The sequence below is a fragment of the Barbus barbus genome (genome assembly GCF_936440315.1).
Source record: "Barbus barbus genome assembly, chromosome: 1".
NCBI lineage: Eukaryota > Metazoa > Chordata > Actinopteri > Cypriniformes > Cyprinidae > Barbus > Barbus barbus.
The window spans coordinates 24,358,814-24,383,144 of NC_136729.1; the positions used below are offsets into that span (position 1 = coordinate 24,358,814).

Below are 24,331 nucleotides of genomic sequence, written 5' to 3' on the forward strand. Positions count from 1 at the left end.
TTTCAGTGAGTAATGACGTATGATATTGCGGAGTGAGGATGTTGGCAATATAATTTCATAAGTATCATGATATTATGTAATTTATTTCCCCCTTGTTCAAAAGTTACAATCAGCATAATTTACAATAGTGCTAATGGCGCACCTTGTTATCTAAAACAGACGTAAAGTTTGACTGTAAATGTTGTTCACTTTGACGCAAGTAAATATATTCGTAAATCTAGTACCAACAGAATTGTGTTTTTAAAATTCTTTTAAGTTGACAAAAAAAACGAATCTATCAATCTTTGCTGTATGTAATAAACAATCTAGCTATGTTCCTATGAAATTATGGCTAAAGAGTGCCTTGTATACTGCATCGCAGAAGCTCTCCCCCGACTGTATGAACTCGGTCGCTCTGATGCAAGCTCTCGCGGAGGGATATCGCTCTGATGCAAGCTCTCGCGGAGGGATATCAGCCATGGCGACACATTTTGTAATCTGTCTTGTTGCCTGGAGATAAATAAAATGGAGTTGGAAATCGCCTTTAAAGTCTTTCCCTCCGTCAGCCATGTTGGCTCAAAGCGAACAGTCATATGACGTTTAGCGACATATGCGGGCCAACCTTGATCCAAAATGTCGTCAGTTGCGTCCTAACCCTAGTTAAGGACGTAACAGACTTTACCCCGCGCCTGATATCTGTGACGCTGTTGCGGCGGACCGTCAGAGCGGCAGCTCGGGAGAGAAGTCATCGCTTCTCCTGCTGCTATTTAGCACACTGCGTAAGGTTACAGCAGGTAAGAATATTTTATCATGTTAAACTGCTTTTCGATATGTTGTGCGTTATACTTGTTAGTAGTGCTCCCCAGATCTGGTTTGAATTGAAAGCTAATGTTTTAGGCCGTCTTGTCAAACGCCTGTATGAAGGCAAATCAGCCGCGCCTCCTCCCCGGTTTAGCTAACTACAACGGTGCACTAGCATAGCTTAGCGCTACCTCGTACTGTTTGGATAATTAACGCCCGTTTTCCTGTTTAGACATGTTTGCTTTTGAATTTATTGCACGAGGCACGCGTATAGACCGTTTTATAGCGGTTGTTGAGAAGCAAAAACATTTACGTTGCCTGTAGTTTTCGAGGAAGTGATAAACCGGGACTAGCGTTTCCCTCTGTGGCGTAAAATGGTGTCCGAGTTAGCCAGGCAACAACACACTGGATGAGCGGTCATCTGTTTACATTTCGACTGCGACAGAATGGCACTTTAGAGACCAATAATGTTTATTGTGCGCACTGAGTAACGTTAAAGCTAAATAACATACGTTTCATAACATGACAATGAGGCTTATTACGCATTGTAGGGGAATCGCTGATCACGAATCATTTTGTTAGTCTGGATATGGAGCAGAGTGGCTGCTCTACTTTGTGCATGATTATTGTATTTTGCACTTTTCTCGGAACAGCATTAATGTTAGCTGAATCATGCTGAGTAAGGGAAAGTGGTTCGTCTGCTGCGCGCATAGACAGACAGTGGCCTGTGGAGAGCAGTGCTTCTTGAAACAATCGGTATTTATAATTCATCGTTTCATTATTGTGTTGTTCAGTCTAATGATAGAAAGTTATAAACTTCGTGACTTCAGTAATCGGGTTTCTGATCACTGGCTTGTGTCAGGTGATAGTTAGCTCGTAGCTAGTCAGCTGGCCTCCTGTCATTGGCAAACAATGCGAACTATTTTGATGATGTTAACAGTTTTTAAGCAGACGTGTTATAGAGACATCGGGGGCGGTTTCGCCTTCAGGTGGTCGTTTAATACAAGACTACATATTTTTGTTAGGCTTGTATTCTAACGTGATTAATTTAAACCATGAGAAGGGGCAAACGTCAAGGGCATAGTATTTCACACACTATTTTTCCTATACTAGTGTTTCCTACGCAAGTTTACAATAAGTTACGAATCCAAATGAAAGAAAAGTGCATGATCTTAATTAGTTCTGCAGAATATGTTGGTGTGCAATCTTGTCGAGGTTCTAAACAGTTTTAAAGCGGTACTTTTATAACTTCTGCGCCCATTTCAGCGGATTAATGTCATTATGAGAGAGACATATTAAGGCCTTGATGAAAGGTAAACTAAAGTATGTTTCTGGTCAGAAAGCTCTGTTCAGTACACTCTGCATTCACTGTATATGACGAGGAATGACGACAGAAGATGGGCGTGGCAGACTTCTGCTGGACCTACAGTATGAACAGTTTTCAGTTTCAGCTTTGAGTGGAAACAAATGTCTTGTCTACTCCAGCGGGACAAACTGCTTATGTCAGACAGGGAGAAAGGGTTTTTACAATTACCTGTTTCTTTTTATAATGTTCAGGAGTAACATATCCAAGCTTGATTTTCTGCATTTGAAAGAAAATTAAAAAAAAATTAAAAGCGTATAGATAATTATGGTGCTTGGGATTTTGGTAGGCATGTAGAATTTGCCTTATTCATTGAAAGCTGCCCTTAGAAAACATGCATGTCTGTGCACCTACTAACTGTTTAGAAGTTATAAGCTTTGTTTAACGTTGATTTGTAAGGCATATTAGCATTTGATCATAGTCATGAAACGCTCACTTTACAGTGTCATGACATGTAGGATCAGCTTCTTTGAAATTATATTTGAAGCTCATGCATTGTCTTGCATAACAAGAACTGCAGAAACAAGTCATAATTATGGTAGCATTCCAGGCATGCTCATACCTTGGGCAATGTCAAGGGTTCATCTAGAAATTGTCAGCGTCTTATGCTTATGTTGTTAGTTCATAACACAAAAAAAAGATATTAAATCTAGAGGTGTTGCCATGAGAGCTTGTTACTTCCGTCTTACAGTTTCCTCTTTCTGATATCGTTAAAAATCATTGGTAAATCACATGCATTTATTTGTGGACCACTTCTTGTGATTTGAACACTTTAGGTGTGACTGTGTTCAGAATATAACAGAGAATATAAATTCTCATACCTTGCTGCTTAATTGTAACTGGATTTGATTCCAACTACATTGAATTCTACATGGTATATTCATACCAAACCATGTTAAGCCTCACCTTAAAAACTATGCTGACTAATCCTGAAACATTGTTGCTGGAGCACTTGTAATAGTTATACAAAGTGCCAGGAGCTGCCATACAAATTTACTTTTGTTTTCCTTTTCCTAAACCAAATCTTGTGTGCGCTACGGATTACATTACTTGTCAGACCTAGATGATTTGACAAATGAGCTTAAACATCGGACAAGGACACAGTTGTTGCAAGGTAAATTTAATTGTTTGATAATTAGTGTACATTCTTGTTAGGTCATACGTGTTTTACTGACTTTTTAGCAAAAAAAAAAGCTTGCTAATAAGTTAAGTTTTTATTAAGTTTTAGCTTTTTTTCCCCTCCTGATTTCATGTTTTGGGTGTAGCCTTCAGTGGCATACAGAACACTTTTGGCGAGAGTTACTAGAATGAAATGTTATTATACAATGCTTGCACGTATTGTAAGTTTATTATTATTATTATATGATTACTTACACAGGGTGTTACAATTAAAATCAGAGACATGGAATTATTGAAGTAAATCATAGTTACAGAATGAGGCAAACTTTGATTTGAATTTTTTTCTGTCTTGTATCTCATTTTCTTCATCAGTGTGAGGTGGAGGTGTTCGACATGCTCTGCTCCAGCATGCACTAGAAATGCCAGCATGAAATTCATTACAGTTTTGCATTAATTCAATAAAATAAACTTTCTCCACATTGTTAAAAAACATTTTCATCAAGTTTAACCAGTCAACCAGTTTAACTGCACTAATTATTTCAAGGACTTGTCTTCATCAGTTGTGTAGTCTGAATTGGTTTGTGGGGTTTTGAGCCCGTTGCCAGTTGAAGTGCCAACCAATCCTTGGTTTGCAATGATGATTGTTAAAGGTCTTTCCTTAAAGGTTATCTTTAAATGTTATGGATTATCAAGGCTTTCAGATGCAATTGCTCTAGGGCAAAAAAAGAATATAAAAACTAAATGCTGCTGCTTGTTTTTTGTTTTGCTTTTTTCTCTCAGGTTGAGCCTGGAACCAGCTGCCTCCAAGATGAACCCTTATGAATGAAAGTGAGCCTGTTCAGTAAGCTGTTAGCTTCCAGTGGTCAAAGCCATGCCTGAAGATTAGAGCCTCCTCTTGCTTACAGCAATACGAATATACAGAAGATTCTACATGACTCTTCATGTAGACCTTCCTGTGTTTCTCTTGCTGGATTGAGTCCTTCCTCCCCTACTACAATATCAGCTCTGTCCCTTTCATACCGCTCCCTCTTGCACTTTCATGGCCGCTTGGGAACATGTATTTGCATTTGAGAATGGCACCAACCTAGTCTCATGCGTCCAATGAGTGGAGAGTCAGACGGCCCTGCTCCTGAAAGAGTCTCGCGGGCCTTCTCTTTGTCAGGCCCTGTGTCCTCCTCAGAGATGTCCTCACTGCAGTCACTAGGGCCAGTGCAGAGCTGGCTGGGTCAGGAGCTGGAGAAATGTGGCATAGATGCCATGATCTACACCCGCTATGTCCTTAGCCTGCTACTGCACGACAGCTATGACTATGATCTGCAGGACCAGGTATAGTTAAAATGATTCAACACATCTAGAAAACTTTTGTGTTATAAGTGACTTGTTTCTGTACAAATCTTAACAAAACATCTTAAGTAGTTCACTCAAAAAAAAAAGTGTTAATAAGAATATAAAGTGTCATAATGTTCATTTCGGTAGTTTTTCTAACCGACAGCCGAAGCTCGTTAACCGACAAGATTATTTTAAATTAGAACTGAATTAAATAGAATAAGTGTCTGTGACCCGTTAAAAATACTAACATTAGTTTTCCGGGGATTAATATTACATGCGCAAAAAGCAGCAAACAGAACATGAGGATTAACATGGTCATCACAGCTATCACATCACGCACCTGCAGTGCTTCTGCGAGCGGAGAAAAACATAGCCTAATAAAGCTAGGTGCTATATGTATATATGTGTATCTATATTTGTGTATATATTTTGTTTATATATATATATATATATATATATATATATATATATATATATATACACACACACACACACATACAGACATATACATATATATATACACACACATATATATATACATATACATATATATATATATATATATATACACACACACACACACATACACACATATATATATATATATATATATATATATACACACACATATACATATATATATACATATACATATATATATATATATGTATATATACACACACACATACACACACATACACACATATACATATATGTGTGTGTATATATATGTATATATACATATATGTATGTATGTATGTATATGTATATGTGTGTATATATACACACATATACATATACATATACATACATACATACATACACACACACACTTGTTTTTGGCCCAATTTTTCATGAGCTGAACAAAAGGCCTATTTCTCTCAAATATTATTCACAAATCTGTCTAAATCTGTGTTAGTGAGCACTTCTCCTTTGCCGAGATAATCCATCCACCTCACAGGTGTGGCATATGGAAACATTTGATTTTGTCGAACGAGAGACCCAACATTGGTTTCAGTTTTGCTTTAGCCTAAGTGAATTAGTTTTGGTTTGTCGTTTATATAGCTTTAGCTTCTTACTTTTTAAATTCTTGTTCTTTTCTAAATACCCTGCTGTTAATTGAAAGGATTTGTTGTGGAGTGAGGGGAACTAAAATAGCCTAGCTATGTTTACAGTGTTTATTATAATGTTTGTAATTCTCGTCGGCCTATTTCTGAATGAAAATAAATGCACCTTGTTTTTTTTTTCTTTTCTTTTTTTTTCTCTCTGAAAAACATATAAAAAAATATACACTTAGCTTATTTTAACCATGCAGCAAACCTTTCAAAATATTTTGATAAATTACTGAAAAAAATAAATAAGCGACTTTAAACCATTTAACTGATTGCATTAGTCGTCAAAATTCTTATCGGTCGGTTAACCGTTTAAAATGACCATCCCTGGTCATAAGTCTTGCATTTTAAGTTCGATCAATTAAAACAGAAGCATTTAGTATTTGTTTTATTGCATTCAGTAGTTACTAACATTTATTTTGATACTCCGCAATTATTCAGATTTCATAAGGACCACTAAATGTTATTTTATCAGATGTGAATCCACAAACATCTATGGAATAAGGCTATGAAAATATAGTGCTTTATCTGTGGAGATTATGGTATTCTTGTTTAGGACTTTGCTTATTTTTGCACAATAGATAAGGTAGACAAAAGCAACAGGTTTCAAGTAGTGTTCTTTTATCTTGAGTAGTTTATTTGGCAGTAATTGCATCTTAGCAGATATTTGTGCAGTTTCTCTGTTTATACTAAAGAATCAACACCTGGTCCTCCTTGTGCGCAGGAAAATGACATCTTCCTGGGCTGGGAGAAGGGAACAGGGAAGAAATGGGGGAAGAGCAAGAGGAAGGGAGGGACTGACCTTAGTCTTGAAGAGATGAAGAAACAAGCTGCTGTGCAATGTTTGCGTTCTGCATCAGATGAAGTAAGACCTTTGTTTAAAGCTAAAGTTTTTAAATCAATGTGTTATAATTTATTTATTTTTTTCCCCACAACCATTTTCACTGCTAAATTGCAATTAGTGTACTTTTGTGAGTGAGTTTATTTTGAAATTAGTGGAGCAAAAATTGGTTAAATGGTCAAGAATAGCTCTCCTCATTAAGAAAAATGTCAATCAGAACTTGAGTAATGTGGCTACAGATCCATGTTTTATTTTATTTTTTCAAAATCATTGACATGCTGTCATTGATAAAATTGCAAGTTAAATTGCTCTTGTTCTCTTTCAGAATTCTGGAATTGAAAGCTTGGTCGAAGAGCTATGCTCTAAGCTCAAGGATATTCAAAACAAACAGAAAGGTTTGCATATTTTCTATATTATGCAGGTTGAGCAAAAATTGCACTGTCTTGCAGCTGTAACAGTTTTATGGAAATATTTCAATTATACTGCTTTGCCATTATTTTTTTTTACAGAAAAAGAAAAGCAAGCAAATAAAAAATGTGATATATCTCAGTCTCCTGAACCAGATGAATCATTTTCTTCTAAGGACCAGGTTGAGATGTAAGTAGTTAAACCTTATAGTCTGTAATGTAATAATGTGGATTGTTGTACGCGTAGGGTTATGATCTCGATGTAATTAATTAGAGCAATGAGACTCGTATTGTAATGTAATGTAATTAATTTTATTAAACCGGAAAAGCCTATGATTAAATAAATAGTTGTGCTGCATGCCGCAAAGTAAATGAACAGTGTTTTGTTTTGAGAGTCTAGTGAGTGTTCTTGCTAGGGCTGGGTGACACAGCAAAAAGTATTATCACAGTAATATTTCCATATCATAAAAGATTGATATTAATGTTCATTTACCATTAATGAGAAAGGAAGTGCTTTCCACACGTTTTTAAACCTTGAAAATGAACTTAAACATAACTTGATTGCTTAATACAAAAAATGGTGTCTAATGTAATGACTTAATAAAACTTGTAAAATGTAATCAATCTTTTGAAATGTAATCAAATTAAAATATAACAATGAGTTTACAACAAAACATAACTTTTATTTTTTTGTCAAATAAAATGCTACATAAGATGTGATCTCAGAGCAGCTCTTGAGATGAAGTTCATATGTTTATGTCCTTATATACTGAGACGCAGATGCTGAAAACACTGAGCGTCACATGTGTTTGAGTTTGTATAGTAGACTAAAACCGTGCCATTCATTCAAAGAGACACTCAGTACGTGCAGACTTGTTAGCTACGTGCACGGACTGGCTGTTCTCGTGTTTATTTCTGTTGTGTGATAGGCTGTTATTAAGTAAAAATGTCCTGACCTTATCATCAACATTAAATTTTATCATGATTTCATTATGATGTTATCATCCAGCCCTAGTTCTTGCCTAACATAAATTTGGGTGCAGCAAAAATACAATAGCAACTTATATTATCTCAAATAGCAACTTGAGGATGACCTTATGCTGTATTTGCTCTTAATTATATTCTTCATATTATTATTTACATTATTATGATTATTACTATAATTTGTTTTTGCTCCTTAGGTACTATGAAGCTTTCCCACCTCTCTCAGAAAAATCAGTTTGTCTCCAAGAAATTATGACTGTGTGGAACAAAGCTAAAGCCTGCACATATTCCAGCTCATCATCATCTGCTGTCCCTCAAACAAGCACAGACACATCCTCTCCAAAAGACTGCACCAGCGAAGGTGAAGCTTTTAAAGACCGAACAGTTGATGCACCCAGTTCCACCATCACAATCAGCGAGAGGGCCCAGCAGCGACGCACTAAGAGGGAGAAGGAAAACCGATTCCATGTAAGCGCAACAGGGGTGATTGACGATCAGGCTCCTCCTCATAGTAAGCGGCAGGCGAGACACCGGTCTGAGGGGAGGTTCCGTCCCAGATCGTGGTCCTCTGGCTCTAGTGAGGCTGGCTCAAGCTCCAGTGGTAACCAGGGTGACCAGACCCCTAGCTGTAAAGCAGTCCGCATAAGACACAAGTCTCGAGAGGTCAGCAGCAGAAACAAAAGAGGCCGCAGTGGCGGCGGACAGGTCAAACTGGCCCTTAAAATCATCGACAAAGAAGAGCGGAAAAATGCACGAGGCAACCTCAGTACCACTGGAGGCCCATCTAAACAACAACAGCACTACATGAAAAAAGGCAAACGACCTCTGAGGGAGATCCGCAAAGATGCTAATCTGGTTGAGGCACAGGAGTCAGGAGGAGAGGTCAAAAGAAAGGAATATATGGAGGAGCCTCTTTGGTACACTGAGCCCATCTCGGAGTACTTTGTCCCTCTTAGTAGAAGTAAATTGGAGACAAAGTATCGGAGTAAAGAAGACTCTTCCAATGACTTGGCTATGTCCATTGATGTGGACTGTCTGTCGGAGAGAATTCAAGGAATCTGCATTGCAAATTCTTGTTTTCAAAGGGCATACCTTGCAGCAGGCACTTTTGTGGATGGCCACTTCATTGAAGTGCCTGGCGAAGGTGACGAAGAGGCTCCTGAACTGAATGGGATTCTAAGCTGCCCTCCTCCTGAAGATGGTCAAAATTTAGATGACGAGCATCTGTCTGAATTCACTCACTTCTATGAAGTTGATCTTTATCAATCCATATTGGATCCTAGTGCCTCAGATGCGGTACAAGAAAGCCGAATCCTGAACATGATTCGGCAGAAGAGCATTGAGCGAAAACACTTTGAAGCAGGATGTGTAGTTTTAGATGGCCTTGAGCTGCAAGGGGAAAGTGCAATAAGGGTTGATTCTCTGGGAGCCTCTGAAGCAGATGTTTCTATCACACAAGATATGGAAAATATTGCCCAAGTCTGGGAGTGCTGTTCATCATCGAGCTTGGAAGATTTGGAAGGGGAAAGCTGTCTGGGTGACTCTCCTGTCAGACTCTCCACAGTGTTGAACAGTGTTCCGTTTAACTTTAGCAAATTGTCTGGAGCTTTTGTAGGGCCTCATCTCCAAGAAGCCAGCAGTAGCATCTCTGCCCTAAACTCCGGTTTTCCGCTTTTTGAGTTGCAGTATGATAGCCCTTCCTTTTCTTTTCCCTGCGACTCGCTCACGGAGGGACAGGACAACGTAGATTCAAGTAGCTGTTTAGATCCACAAGGAAACAAACAATCCCGTTTGCTAATTTGGACCAAAAACAGTGCCTTTGAAGAAACAGAACACTGCTCTAACTTATCAACGAGGACCTGCAGTCCTTGGTCCCACTCAGAGGAGACACGGTCAGATAGTGAACAGATCAATGCTCCAGCGGATGAATCTGCTCAGTTTGGCAGCGAAGAGGTCAGCTGTATTTCCCTTATCCCACCTTTATGCCTAGAAGAAGAGCTTTTAGATTTTTTTCAAGAGAACTCCAGTCACCAGCAGGAAGAAACGAGTGTAGGCACAGAGGCCAACCAGCCCTTCAATAAGAAATCGAAATTGGAGTCTGTTTGTGGCATAGCATTAGAGCAGGATGAGAGTAAACTCTATAATGCTGTTGTGTTTTCAGATGTCCCAAATCAACAAAGTGATGATTACACCTCAGGGATAATAAAAGACATTTGGATGGCTATTGGAGACAGAGACTGTGTCTTAACACTCGGGGTAAAGAATACAGGGGAGCACTTGTTTCCAGAGGAGGCTAACGGCTACCAATGCAGCTGTCTTGACAAGGATGTAAAAGGTGAAATTATTCAAAAGAAAGCTGTGCAGTGTTCTGAGTATCATCTTTGGGATGGGCAGAAGGAGGACGAGGGACTTCCTAAAAACAAGCTCTCTAAAATAAATGATGGGGATTACACGACGCCGGCCAAGCCCTGGAATTGTAATTCACAGGACAGCACCTCCTTTATCCTCGGTGGGGTTTATGGAGAACTGAAGAGTCTAAGCGGGGACAGAGAATGGGCTATGATTCCACCTGGTGATGCTTGTGGCAGTTTGTTGCAGTGTGCAGCAGCCACATCTTCTGACATGGTAACCATTGCCGAGGCGGATGTGTTCATGAACACAAGCAGTTGCTTTGCTCCTGGCCACAAGCCATTGTGGAGGCCTCTTGTGTCCCTTGGTCAAAATGAGCAGGCTACCAAGGGACCAGGGGATGGTTTGAATAAGGGATTTTCTGTTGTCTTCCATGAAGATTTACTGGGATCATGCGGAGGCTTCCGTGGAGAAGAGTCAGGACTGGATTACCCGTTTTCATCCTTTGATTTGAACAACCCTTTTTCCCAGGTCCTGCATGTGGAGTGCTCCTTTGAGCCAGAGGATATGGCCTCTTTCAGCCCAGGATTCAAGCCAAAATCCATATTATGCTCCGACAGTGAGCCCTTTTGCCCTTGGTTATATGGCATCAACCGGACTCAGTATCGGGCCATTCGAATTTCCCCAAGGACTCATTTCCGGCCAATATCTGCCTCTGAACTTTCTCCAGGTGGTTGCAGTGAGTCAGATGTAGAGTCGGAGAAAGAGGAAGCAAGTCTTCCAGTTGGTCAAGCAGACCTCTTTGATGACCCACAGGCTGACCTCAAGCCTCTCGAAGAGGATGCAGAGTGCGAGGGCCCTTACTACGGAAAATCGGAGTTGGAGTCTGGGAAGTTCCTACCCAGATTAAAGAAGTCTGGCATGGAGAAGAGTGCCCAGACGTCGCTCGATTCGCAGGAGGGCGGGAGCACCCTTCTGCCGATTACTGAACAAGAGATTTGCGTACATTGTGAGACGGCAGCTGTTTCGGTGCCATGTTCTCATGTGCAGTCCTCTGTTCTTCAGCAAGAGAAATCTAGCAGGGAGACGGAGACTTGCAAATGCTCTGCAACTGTTCAGAGTCCAAAAAGTGAGAAGTCGCTTGATGTTGCTCAAGATATGCATGAGGTAAGTGACTGCAGAGCCAGTCTTTTCTCTAACTGTTATCTAACCTTCAGAGAAATGCATATGGAAAATTGTACGATGTATTAGCATGGTTTTTTTTTTTTTTTGGTTGATATTGATGTTGCTGTCATCTGCACTAGAATGCACTGAATTCATATATGCCATAACAGTACTTGATATTCTTTAATGATCTACCTTTTACCTTTCAAAAGAAAAACAAATGCTCTCATTGATTGACTTTCTTTGTCTCTTAAACAGTTTCCTCTGAATTTTGGAGAACAGTGCTTAACTAATATGCAGCAAGAAGAGTGCTGGTGGCAAAGTACTCTATGTTCTCCTTTATTTCCAGGTTCTCAATGTGGAGGTAAGAAGAGTACAATATTTAGCAGTATAAGATACTGGGGAACTCAGTTGTACACTGCTTTGATAAACCCATTGATCCATCAATAGGGAATAATCATGATGAATCTTATTGTCAAATTATAGACACTACATTTGAATGGAAAAGGGAGTTTGTGTGCAAGTTTGCTTAATACTAAATGTTGTACCGTCCTTTGCTTCTAGGAAGCAGTAATGTATGATTCTTCTGCTGAGCGTGGAGGCATACCAATGCTAAATTCCTCCTATCACTTTCAACCAAAACCCAGAGGAGGGATAGGAGGACCCTTACAAGAACAGTGAGCCCAGGACCCGCAGTGGGCTCTGTCTTAACCACGCTGTCCTAAGCCCTGTTATTCCTCAGTCAGTTCATCTAAAATGGCGTATCAGATGAAAGCATAAAGAGAGGAAAACATGGCAATAGGTTGAACGTACAGTTAGATGATTCTGGTCAACAGCATTTATTGTAGACTTGTTTTCAGTCTGTTAATTCCAAGGTTGATCAATTTTGAACAGAATAAAAAAGGCATAGTTAAGCATTAAGGTTGTTCTTTAATTTACCCCTTGTAGATTTTAGCTTCACTTTTATGTTTGATCTAGGATACACTATAACTGTGGTCCTACTGATTGTGCATGTGCTTGTGAACCTAGTCTCAGTCCTTCTAATAGTCTAAGTTTCTGTGACCGAACTATGAATACTCAGAAGTCAGGTTGAAAGCACTACGATTGCGACACCCCCTTCCCTATCAGATAATTTAGCGTTTTGCTTTATTTTTTTCCTTTTAAATGACTTGTAGAGGATAGAGATGTGTGAGGTTTGGTGTGTTGAAAGAAAATGTGCTTTTGTCCAACCCCCCCCCCCCCCCCCCCCCAACCCCCTTAATATTTGGACACAACTATACAATTTCATGTTAGTTGTTTGTGAGTCTTTAAAACTATACAATTTACACCATACAGTTGATTGTATCTTTCAGTTGCAGTTTGGTATTGTAGACATAATTTTATATATTGTTTCTTTAAGCTTAAAGTTTACGTATTTCAGTGAAATTTCTTCCCCTTCTTTACACAGCAAAATTGTGACTACTGATGATCTGTAATATGGCTTCATTGTTTTATTTTATTTTTTATTTTTTTTACATGAAAAGAATTGTGTTTCCAGTAATGGCAGTTGATTGCTTGAAGGTTGATTCTTTTCATGCACTTTTCCTTCTACTTGTTTCAGAAATATGTGGCTGTTTCATTGTGTGCTGATGCTTCATACTGATGAGGGGTGTATAAAAGCAATATAGTATTTTGGCACACCATAACTCTACAACCTTACAATATTAATGTATGTTTGTGTTATATAAATATACATAGGGTTTATTTGTGACACGTCCCCACACTGCATAAGGCCCAAATTACTTTTCCTACAAAGTTTAAGTTGCTTGCCTATATAATTTCTTTTGTGGTTTTGGAGCGAGAGGTGGAAGGGAAATGGTGTTCATAATGCAAAATTCACTTTTGCTCCAATACCAGCTTATCCATTCACTCTCATCTTCACTCAAATGGATGTGTAGCTTGCCATCTACTAGCTTGAATCTAACGTGGATGGGTATTTTCCCCCCATTTAATTCAGTTTTGTTTTGTTACAGATGTTAGCATGAGAAATTACTATATGTATGCTACATCAGCAGAGAGTAAATTGAGCACCCTCAATGCTGTGTTTTTTTTTTTGTTTTTTTTTTGAAAAAGGTGTACATTCTTTTTCTGTACCATGTGGGGAAACTGGTTTTAAAGCATTACTTGTTAAATGTTTGTAAAGGGGAATTTGAATGCGGCAATAGAATTTAATGTAGAAATAGAAAATGATATCGCCCCATTCATCATTGACCAACAGAAAAGTTTGAAAATTCCTTAATTGGGCACAAGGATTTAATTTTCTAAACTTTATTCAAATGTAAAAAAAAATAATAATAATTTACTATGCTTATTCCCCTTTGCAAGTGAGAGTGTATTTTGTTGACCGCAGTCTTTACAGTAAGATCTATAGAGTATTTTTGTATTGGTGCTAATATTCATACACTACAGCAAGGATGTAATCTTCAAATGTGTGTGTAAGAAAAAATGTCCACACAGTTAGTCCTTCTAAAAGATTTGTGCTTATTTTAACAGAAACCGTTTGGGCCTTGTTCTTGAGATAAGGTTAAGACCTAAAGTTTGTTAAAGTGTGTGATCCAGGACAGTAGACCATAACCTTGGAGAGATGATTTTGTATGACCCAGTTTGAAACCGCTTGTGTGTGTTTCCCCACATTATTTGCTCATTGTGGTTGTGGGAGTTTGATTGTTTTACAAAGATCATAAATTAAATGTATAGCGGTAGAAAGCGAGTGTGACGGCAGAGTTATTTTACTGTATGCTATAACTGGGTACAGCAGTGCATATAGACTCCTTTATTGGATTTGTATTTAGTTGACAAATAACATGTTACAATTCAATTAAATTTTTCCAGTTCAAAATACTGTCAGATTCTGAAATTAAGTTCTACATTGTTGGCACCACTTTCTCTAATCCATACCCAAGTTAATCCTTGTTCTGTCAAGCACTTTGAGTGAAATATTGCTGTCGTCCAAAATTGTGACTTGCTTTAGTTGGGTTTATGATAAGATTAAGAAACTTGTTTATGATGGGTGGGTGACCGAGGACAAACGCATTTTAGATTATGAGAAAATGCATAAATATATTAAATGTGTTTGACAGTCAAAAATAACAGAACAACATTAACAGAATAACAGAACAACCGATTATTTACTGTTAAAACAAATTTGACATGGTTCTTCTCTTAGTTTGAACAGACTCATTTTAAAACAAAATAAAGACTACTTTTCTTGTATTGTTCAAGTCTAGCTCTGAGTGTGAGGTGCTATGGTTGCTGAAGAACTCTGTGGGAAACTGAAAATTGTATTTGCATTTTTTTTTTTTTTTTTTTGAAGGTTTTGGTTTAGTCAGTACATTTGAAGAGGTTGACTTTCAAGTTCTTAAAGGTTTAAGTTTTGATTGCAATGTTGTATAACTTTTAATCCAGAATTCTCAGTTTGCAACAGCTTCTTAATTGAAGCCCAACCCTGTATTTTCCTCTGAATACCCAATGAGTCACCAAACCCCAACAATGTTGGTTCCATTGTTCTAATGCCATGTACATCATTTTGTTTCATTGTGAAGTTTCTAAACCTTTAATAAACAAAACAACAACAAAAAAAATCTTATTTGGTATGTGACCGTAAGAGAGAGCCTGATTTCTACAATCACTAAGCAGATAGCTAAATGTTGAGTAGGTCACTTCTAGGTACACATTAAGCTTCCACTCTGGGCCAACCTGATTATAACAGAATCAGACCAAGGGAAGTGCTTAATCTCTCTCGCAGTGGAAATCTGACCTTAAAGACTTTCCAGCACAACTTGTCAACTTTCTCAGTATTTTCTCTCAGTGCTTAAAGTAGGCCTAATAAAATGTTACATCCTACACCGTACGAGCCACTGAAAATCCAGCTACAAATAGTTGCATGTTTCAAGTGCATTAAGTCAGTACATACGCCTCTTGTTAGTAGTAAAATTAAAGTAAAAAAAAAAGTTCTGACAGTAACATCAAACACACATCTGGGTGGACTGCTGGTAAGTAGACTGGTGAAATACTGCTATTTGCAGCCACTGGTCAGGCGCATTCATTAAAGCTGGTGTGAGTAACGAGTGACGTTCGCTTTAATCAGCTCGATGCAGGTTTAGGGGTTTGTTTTAGTTACTATAGCAACAGTCGGTCTACTGGTTACTGTAACAATACCGCCTACGGGTTTATTACTTGGATTCTAGCAATAAACAGTATCTACGCATAAACAAACTTCACCTTCACACCATGCGAGCACGTGACGCGACAAAACTATAATCAATCACCGGAGAGTATAATATGACACTGCGGCCAGCAGCAGCGTCGTAGTTTAATCGCGTCGCTCAGTGTGTAACGTTACAGTCAGTGTCTACAAGCGGGGTTAAGTTGGTTTTGTTTTCGATATTCGTGACACATTCGGCGATAAACTCCAATAACTTCAAAACGACTTGCTCTAAAAAAGTCTAAACGGTATGACCGCCAAAAGGACAAAACTGATCATGTTTCACAGCCTTCGTTTTCAGTATTTTCGCTCTATATAGTGAGCACTGCCCCGCACAAGCCGTCGCAATGTGCATTAAGCCGGGAGAGATGGTTCTGAGCGAAGTTTTCAGTAAGGGACCGTGGGGAAAGTACTAGTTTTCTTCGTTTTTTTGCTATAGCTCAGTGGGTGGTGTTTTTGTAATAGCTTCTCAGTTAAAGGTCCTATAGACATGAGATCAATGTTAATCAATAGAGGGGGGCAGTGGACATCTTTCACAACCTTCCATTTTACCCCTACTGGTAGAAAAGGGAATTGCATGTCCAAAATTAATATTCTTTTTGTAATAACTTTCGTCAGCAGGAAGATAGAGACATGAGACCAGTGGCCATCAATAGAGGGGGACAGTGGACATCTTTCACAGCCTTCCATTTTACCCCTACTGGTAGAAAAGGGAATTACATTTCCAAAATTAATATTCTTTTTGTAATAACTTTCATCAGCAGGAAGATAGAGACATGAGACCAGTGTCCATCAATAGAGGGGGGCAGTAGACATCTTTCACAACCTTCCATTTTACCCCTACTGGTAGAAAAGGGAATTGCATGTCCAAAATTAACATTCTTTTTGTAATAACTTTCATCAGCAGGAAGATAGAGACATGAGACCAGTGTCCATCAATAGAGGGGGGCAGTAGACATCTTTCACAACCTTCCATTTTACCCCTACTGGTAGAAAAGGGAATTGCATGTCCAAAATTAACATTCTTTTTGTAATAACTTTCATCAGCAGGAAGATAGAGACATGAGACCAGTGTCCATCAATAGAGGGGGACAGTGGACATCTTTCACAGCCTTCCATTTTACCCCTACTGGTAGAAAAGGGAATTGCATGTCCAAAATTAACATTCTTTTTGTAATAACTTTCATCAGCAGGAAGATAGAGACATGAGACCAGTGTCCATCAATAGAGGGGGACAGTGGACATCTTTCACAGCCTTCCATTTTACCCCTACTGGTAGAAAAGGGAATTGCATTTCCAAAATTAACATTCTTTTTGTAATAACTTTCATCAGCAGGAAGATAGAGACATGAGACCAGTGTCCATCAATAGAGGGGGGCAGTAGACATCTTTCACAACCTTCCATTTTACCCCTACTGGTAGAAAAGGGAATTGCATGTCCAAAATTAACATTCTTTTTGTAATAACTTTCATCAGCAGGAAGATAGAGACATGAGACCAGTGTCCATCAATAGAGGGGGACAGTGGACATCTTTCACAGCCTTCCATTTTACCCCTACTGGTAGAAAAGGGAATTACATTTCCAAAATTAATATTCTTTTTGTAATAACTTTCATCAGCAGGAAGATAGAGACATGAGATCAGTGTCGACTAATAGATGGGGACACTGGGCATTTTTCACAACCTTCCATTTTACCCCTACTGGTAGAAAAGGGAATTACATTTCCAAAATTAATATTCTTTTTGTAATAACTTTCATCAGCAGGAAGATAGAGACATGAGACCAGTGTCCATCAATAGAGGGGGACAGTGGACATCTTTCACAGCCTTCCATTTTACCCCTACTGGTAGAAAAGGGAATTACATTTCCAAAATTAATATTCTTTTTGTAATAACTTTCATCAGCAGGAAGATAGAGACATGAGACCAGTGTCCATCAATAGAGGGGGGCAGTAGACATCTTTCACAACCTTCCATTTTACCCCTACTGGTAGAAAAGGGAATTGCATGTCCAAAATTAACATTCTTTTTGTAATAACTTTGGTCAGCAGGAAGATAGAGACATGAGACCAGTGGCCATCAATAGAGGGGGACAGTGGACATCTTTCACAACCTTCCATTTTACCCCTACTGGTAGAAAAGGGAATTGCATGTCCAAAATTAATATTCTTTTTGTAATAACTTTGGTCAGCAGGAAGATAGAGACATGAGACCAGTGGCCATCAATAGAGGGGGACAGTGGACATCTTTCACAACCTTCCATTTTACCCCTACTGGTAGAAAAGGGAATTACATTTCCAAAATTAATATTCTTTTTGTAATAACTTTCATCAGCAGGAAGATAGAGACATGAGACCAGTGTCCATCAATAGAGGGGGGCAGTAGACATCTTTCACAACCTTCCATTTTACCCCTACTGGTAGAAAAGGGAATTGCATGTCCAAAATTAACATTCTTTTTGTAATAACTTTCGTCAGCAGGAAGATAGAGACATGAGACCAGTGGCCATCAATAGAGGGGGACAGTGGACATCTTTCACAACCTTCCATTTTACCCCTACTGGTAGAAAAGGGAATTGCATGTCCAAAATTAATAAACTTTTTGTAATAACTTTCGTCATCAGGAAGATAGAGACATGAGACCAGTGTCCATCAATAGAGGGGGACAGTGGACATCTTTCACAACCTTCCATTTTACCCCTACTGGTAGAAAAGGGAATTGCATGTCCAAAATTAAAATTCTTTTTGTAATAACTTTCATCAGCAGGAAGATAGAGACATGAGACCAGTGTCCATCAATAGAGGGGGACAGTGGACATCTTTCACAGCCTTCCATTTTACCCCTACTGGTAGAAAAGGGAATTGCATGTCCAGAATTAATATTCTTTTTGTAATAACTTTCGTCATCAGGAAGATAGAGACATGAGACCAGTGTCCATCAATAGAGGGGGACAGTGGACATCTTTCACAGCCTTCCATTTTACCCCTACTGGTAGAAAAGGGAATTGCATGTCCAGAATTAATATTCTTTTTGTAATAACTTTCCTCAGCAAGAAGACAGAGAAATGAGACCAATGTCAGTCAATAGAGGGGGACAGTGGACATCTTTCACAGCCTTCCATTTTACCCCTACTGGTAGAAAAGGGAATTACATTTCCAAAATTAATATTCTTTTTGTAATAACTTTCATCAGCAGGAAGATAGAGACATGAGACCAGTGGCCATCAATAGAGGGGGACAGTGGACATCTTTCACAACCTTCCATTTTACCCCTACTGGTAGAAAAGGGAATTGCATGTCCAAAATTAATAAACTTTTTGTAATAACTTTCGTCATCAGGAAGATAGAGACATGAGACCAGTGTCCATCAATAGAGGGGGACAGTGGACATCTTTCACAACCTTCCATTTTACCCCTACTGGTAGAAAAGGGAATTGCATGTCCAAAATTAAAATTCTTTTTGTAATAACTTTCATCAGCAGGAAGATAGAGACATGAGACCAGTGTCCATCAATAGAGGGGGACAGTGGACATCTTTCACAGCCTTCCATTTTACCCCTACTGGTAGAAAAGGGAATTGCATGTCCAGAATTAATATTCTTTTTGTAATAACTTTGGTCAGCAGGAAGATAGAGACATGAGACCAGTGGCCATCAATAGAGGGGGACAGTGGACATCTTTCACAACCTTCCATGTTACCCCTACTGGTAGAAAAGGGAATTACATTTCCAAAATTAATATTCTTTTTGTAATAACTTTCATCAGCAGGAAGATAGAGACATGAGACCAGTGTCCATCAATAGAGGGGGACAGTGGACATCTTTCACAACCTTCCATTTTACCCCTACTGGTAGAAAAGGGAATTGCATGTCCAAAATTAAAATTCTTTTTGTAATAACTTTCATCAGCAGGAAGATAGAGACATGAGACCAGTGGCCATCAATAGAGGGGGACAGTGGACATCTTTCACAACCTTCCATTTTACCCCTACTGGTAGAAAAGGGAATTACATTTCCAAAATTAATATTCTTTTTGTAATAACTTTCATCAGCAGGAAGATAGAGACATGAGACCAGTGTCCATCAATAGAGGGGGGCAGTAGACATCTTTCACAACCTTCCATTTTACCCCTACTGGTAGAAAAGGGAATTACATTTCCAAAATTAATATTCTTTTTGTAATAACTTTCATCAGCAGGAAGATAGAGACATGAGACCAGTGTCCATCAATAGAGGGGGACAGTGGACATCTTTCACAGCCTTCCATTTTACCCCTACTGGTAGAAAAGGGAATTGCATGTCCAAAATTAAAATTCTTTTTGTAATAACTTTCATCAGCAGGAAGATAGAGACATGAGACCAGTGGCCATCAATAGAGGGGGACAGTGGACATCTTTCACAACCTTACATTTTACCCCTACTGGTAGAAAAGGGAATTACATTTCCAAAATTAATATTCTTTTTGTAATAACTTTCATCAGCAGGAAGATAGAGACATGAGACCAGTGTCCATCAATAGAGGGGGGCAGTAGACATCTTTCACAACCTTCCATTTTACCCCTACTGGTAGAAAAGGGAATTACATTTCCAAAATTAATATTCTTTTTGTAATAACTTTCATCAGCAGGAAGATAGAGACATGAGACCAGTGTCCATCAATAGAGGGGGACAGTGGACATCTTTCACAGCCTTCCATTTTACCCCTACTGGTAGAAAAGGGAATTGCATGTCCAAAATTAATATTCTTTTTGTAATAACTTTGGTCAGCAGGAAGATAGAGACATGAGACCAGTGGCCATCAATAGAGGGGGACAGTGGACATCTTTCACAACCTTCCATTTTACCCCTACTGGTAGAAAAGGGAATTACATTTCCAAAATTAATATTCTTTTTGTAATAACTTTCATCAGCAGGAAGATAGAGACATGAGACCAGTGTCCATCAATAGAGGGGGGCAGTAGACATCTTTCACAACCTTCCATTTTACCCCTACTGGTAGAAAAGGGAATTGCATGTCCAAAATTAACATTCTTTTTGTAATAACTTTCGTCAGCAGGAAGATAGAGACATGAGACCAGTGGCCATCAATAGAGGGGGACAGTGGACATCTTTCACAACCTTCCATTTTACCCCTACTGGTAGAAAAGGGAATTGCATGTCCAAAATTAATAAACTTTTTGTAATAACTTTCGTCATCAGGAAGATAGAGACATGAGACCAGTGTCCATCAATAGAGGGGGACAGTGGACATCTTTCACAACCTTCCATTTTACCCCTACTGGTAGAAAAGGGAATTGCATGTCCAAAATTAAAATTCTTTTTGTAATAACTTTCATCAGCAGGAAGATAGAGACATGAGACCAGTGTCCATCAATAGAGGGGGACAGTGGACATCTTTCACAGCCTTCCATTTTACCCCTACTGGTAGAAAAGGGAATTGCATGTCCAGAATTAATATTCTTTTTGTAATAACTTTCGTCATCAGGAAGATAGAGACATGAGACCAGTGTCCATCAATAGAGGGGGACAGTGGACATCTTTCACAACCTTCCATTTTACCCCTACTGGTAGAAAAGGGAATTGCATGTCCAAAATTAATATTCTTTTTGTAATAACTTTGGTCAGCAGGAAGATAGAGACATGAGACCAGTGGCCATCAATAGATGGGGACAGTGGACATCTTTCACAACCTTCCATTTTACCCCTACTGGTAGAAAAAGGAATTGCATGTCCAAAATTAATAAACTTTTTGTAATAACTTTCGTCATCAGGAAGATAGAGACATGAGACCAGTGTCCATCAATAGAGGGGGACAGTGGACATCTTTCACAACCTTCCATTTTACCCCTACTGGTAGAAAAGGGAATTGCATGTCCAAAATTAATAAACTTTTTGTAATAACTTTCGTCATCAGGAAGATAGAGACATGAGACCAGTGTCCATCAATAGAGGGGGACAGTGGACATCTTTCACAACCTTCCATTTTACCCCTACTGGTAGAAAAGGGAATTGCATGTCCAAAATTAAAATTCTTTTTGTAATAACTTTCATCAGCAGGAAGATAGAGACATGAGACCAGTGTCCATCAATAGAGGGGGACAGTGGACATCTTTCACAGCCTTCCATTTTACCCCTACTGGTAGAAAAGGGAATTGCATGTCCAGAATTAATATTCTTTTTGTAATAACTTTCGTCATCAGGAAGATAGAGACATGAGACCAGTGTCCATCAATAGAGGGGGACAGTGGACATCTTTCACAGCCTTCCATTTTACCCCTACTGGTAGAAAAGGGAATTGCATGTCCAGAATTAATATTCTTTTTGTAATAACTTTCCTCAGCAAGAAGACAGAGAAATGAGACCAATGTCAGTCAATAGAGGGGGACAGTGGACATCTTTCACAGCCTTCCATTTTACCCCTACTGGTAGAAAAGGGAATTGCATGTCCAGAATTAATATTCTTTTTGTAATAACTTTCGTCATCAGGAAGATAGAGACATGAGACCAGTGTCCATCAATAGAGGGGGACAGTGGACATCTTTCACAACCTTCCATTTTACCCCTACTGGTAGAAAAGGGAATTGCATGTCCAAAATTAATATTCTTTTTGTAATAACTTTGGTCAGCAGGAAGATAGAGACATGAGACCAGTGGCCATCAATAGATGGGGACAGTGGACATCTTTCACAACCTTCCATTTTACCCCTACTGGTAGAAAAAGGAATTGCATGTCCAAAATTAATAAACTTTTTGTAATAACTTTCGTCATCAGGAAGATAGAGACATGAGACCAGTGTCCATCAATAGAGGGGGACAGTGGACATTTTTCACAACCTTTCTTCTTACCCCTACTGGTAGAAAAGGGAATTACATTTCCAAAATAATCCTTCTTTTGTAATAACTTTCGTCATCAGGAAGATAGAGACATGAGACCAGTGTCCATCAATAGAGGGGGACAGTGGACATCTTTCACAACCTTCCATTTTACCCCTACTGGTAGAAAAGGGAATTGCATGTCCAAAATTAACATTCTTTTTGTAATAACTTTCGTCAGCAGGAAGATAGAGACATGAGACCAGTGTCCATCAATAGAGGGGGACAGTGGACATCTTTCACAGCCTTCCATTTTACCCCTACTGGTAGAAAAGGGAATTGCATGTCCAAAATTAATATTCTTTTTGTAATAACTTTGGTCAGCAGGAAGATAGAGACATGAGACCAGTGGCCATCAATAGAGGGGGACAGTGGACATCTTTCACAACCTTCCATTTTACCCCTACTGGTAGAAAAGGGAATTGCATGTCAAAAATTAATAAACTTTTTGTAATAACTTTGGTCAGCAGGAAGATAGAGACATGAGACCAGTGGCCAACAATAGAGGGGGACAGTGGACATCTTTCACAACCTTCCATTTTACCCCTACTGGTAGAAAAGGGAATTGCATGTCCAAAATTAATAAACTTTTTGTAATAACTTGCGTCATCAGGAAGATAGAGACATGAGACCAGTGTCCATCAATAGAGGGGGACAGTGGACATCTTTCACAGCCTTCCATTTTACCCCTACTGGTAGAAAAGGGAATTGCATTTCCAAAATTAACATTCTTTTTGTAATAACTTTCATCAGCAGGAAGATAGAGACATGAGACCAGTGTCCATCAATAGAGGGGGGCAGTAGACATCTTTCACAACCTTCCATTTTACCCCTACTGGTAGAAAAGGGAATTGCATGTCCAAAATTAACATTCTTTTTGTAATAACTTTCATCAGCAGGAAGATAGAGACATGAGACCAGTGTCCATCAATAGAGGGGGACAGTGGACATCTTTCACAGCCTTCCATTTTACCCCTACTGGTAGAAAAGGGAATTACATTTCCAAAATTAATATTCTTTTTGTAATAACTTTCATCAGCAGGAAGATAGAGACATGAGATCAGTGTCGACTAATAGATGGGGACACTGGGCATTTTTCACAACCTTCCATTTTACCCCTACTGGTAGAAAAGGGAATTACATTTCCAAAATTAATATTCTTTTTGTAATAACTTTCATCAGCAGGAAGATAGAGACATGAGACCAGTGTCCATCAATAGAGGGGGACAGTGGACATCTTTCACAGCCTTCCATTTTACCCCTACTGGTAGAAAAGGGAATTACATTTCCAAAATTAATATTCTTTTTGTAATAACTTTCATCAGCAGGAAGATAGAGACATGAGACCAGTGTCCATCAATAGAGGGGGGCAGTAGACATCTTTCACAACCTTCCATTTTACCCCTACTGGTAGAAAAGGGAATTGCATGTCCAAAATTAACATTCTTTTTGTAATAACTTTGGTCAGCAGGAAGATAGAGACATGAGACCAGTGGCCATCAATAGAGGGGGACAGTGGACATCTTTCACAACCTTCCATTTTACCCCTACTGGTAGAAAAGGGAATTGCATGTCCAAAATTAATATTCTTTTTGTAATAACTTTGGTCAGCAGGAAGATAGAGACATGAGACCAGTGGCCATCAATAGAGGGGGACAGTGGACATCTTTCACAACCTTCCATTTTACCCCTACTGGTAGAAAAGGGAATTACATTTCCAAAATTAATATTCTTTTTGTAATAACTTTCATCAGCAGGAAGATAGAGAC

General features: G+C 38.9%; 1 protein-coding gene across 1 annotated transcript; it reads left to right on the forward strand.

Annotated features, from left to right (window-relative positions):
- Positions 1-434: 434 nt before the first annotated feature.
- LOC306876355 (uncharacterized protein KIAA0232-like) lies at positions 435-15,042 on the forward strand. Its single transcript, XM_079427453.1, has 8 exons — positions 435-773; positions 4,043-4,588; positions 6,428-6,568; positions 6,870-6,939; positions 7,054-7,141; positions 8,133-11,451; positions 11,707-11,812; positions 12,013-15,042. Exons 2-8 carry the CDS (start codon positions 4,355-4,357, stop codon positions 12,027-12,029), a joined length of 3,975 nt encoding a protein of 1,324 aa, XP_079283579.1. The 5' UTR covers positions 435-773; positions 4,043-4,354; the 3' UTR covers positions 12,030-15,042.
- Positions 15,043-24,331: the final 9,289 nt, after the last annotated feature.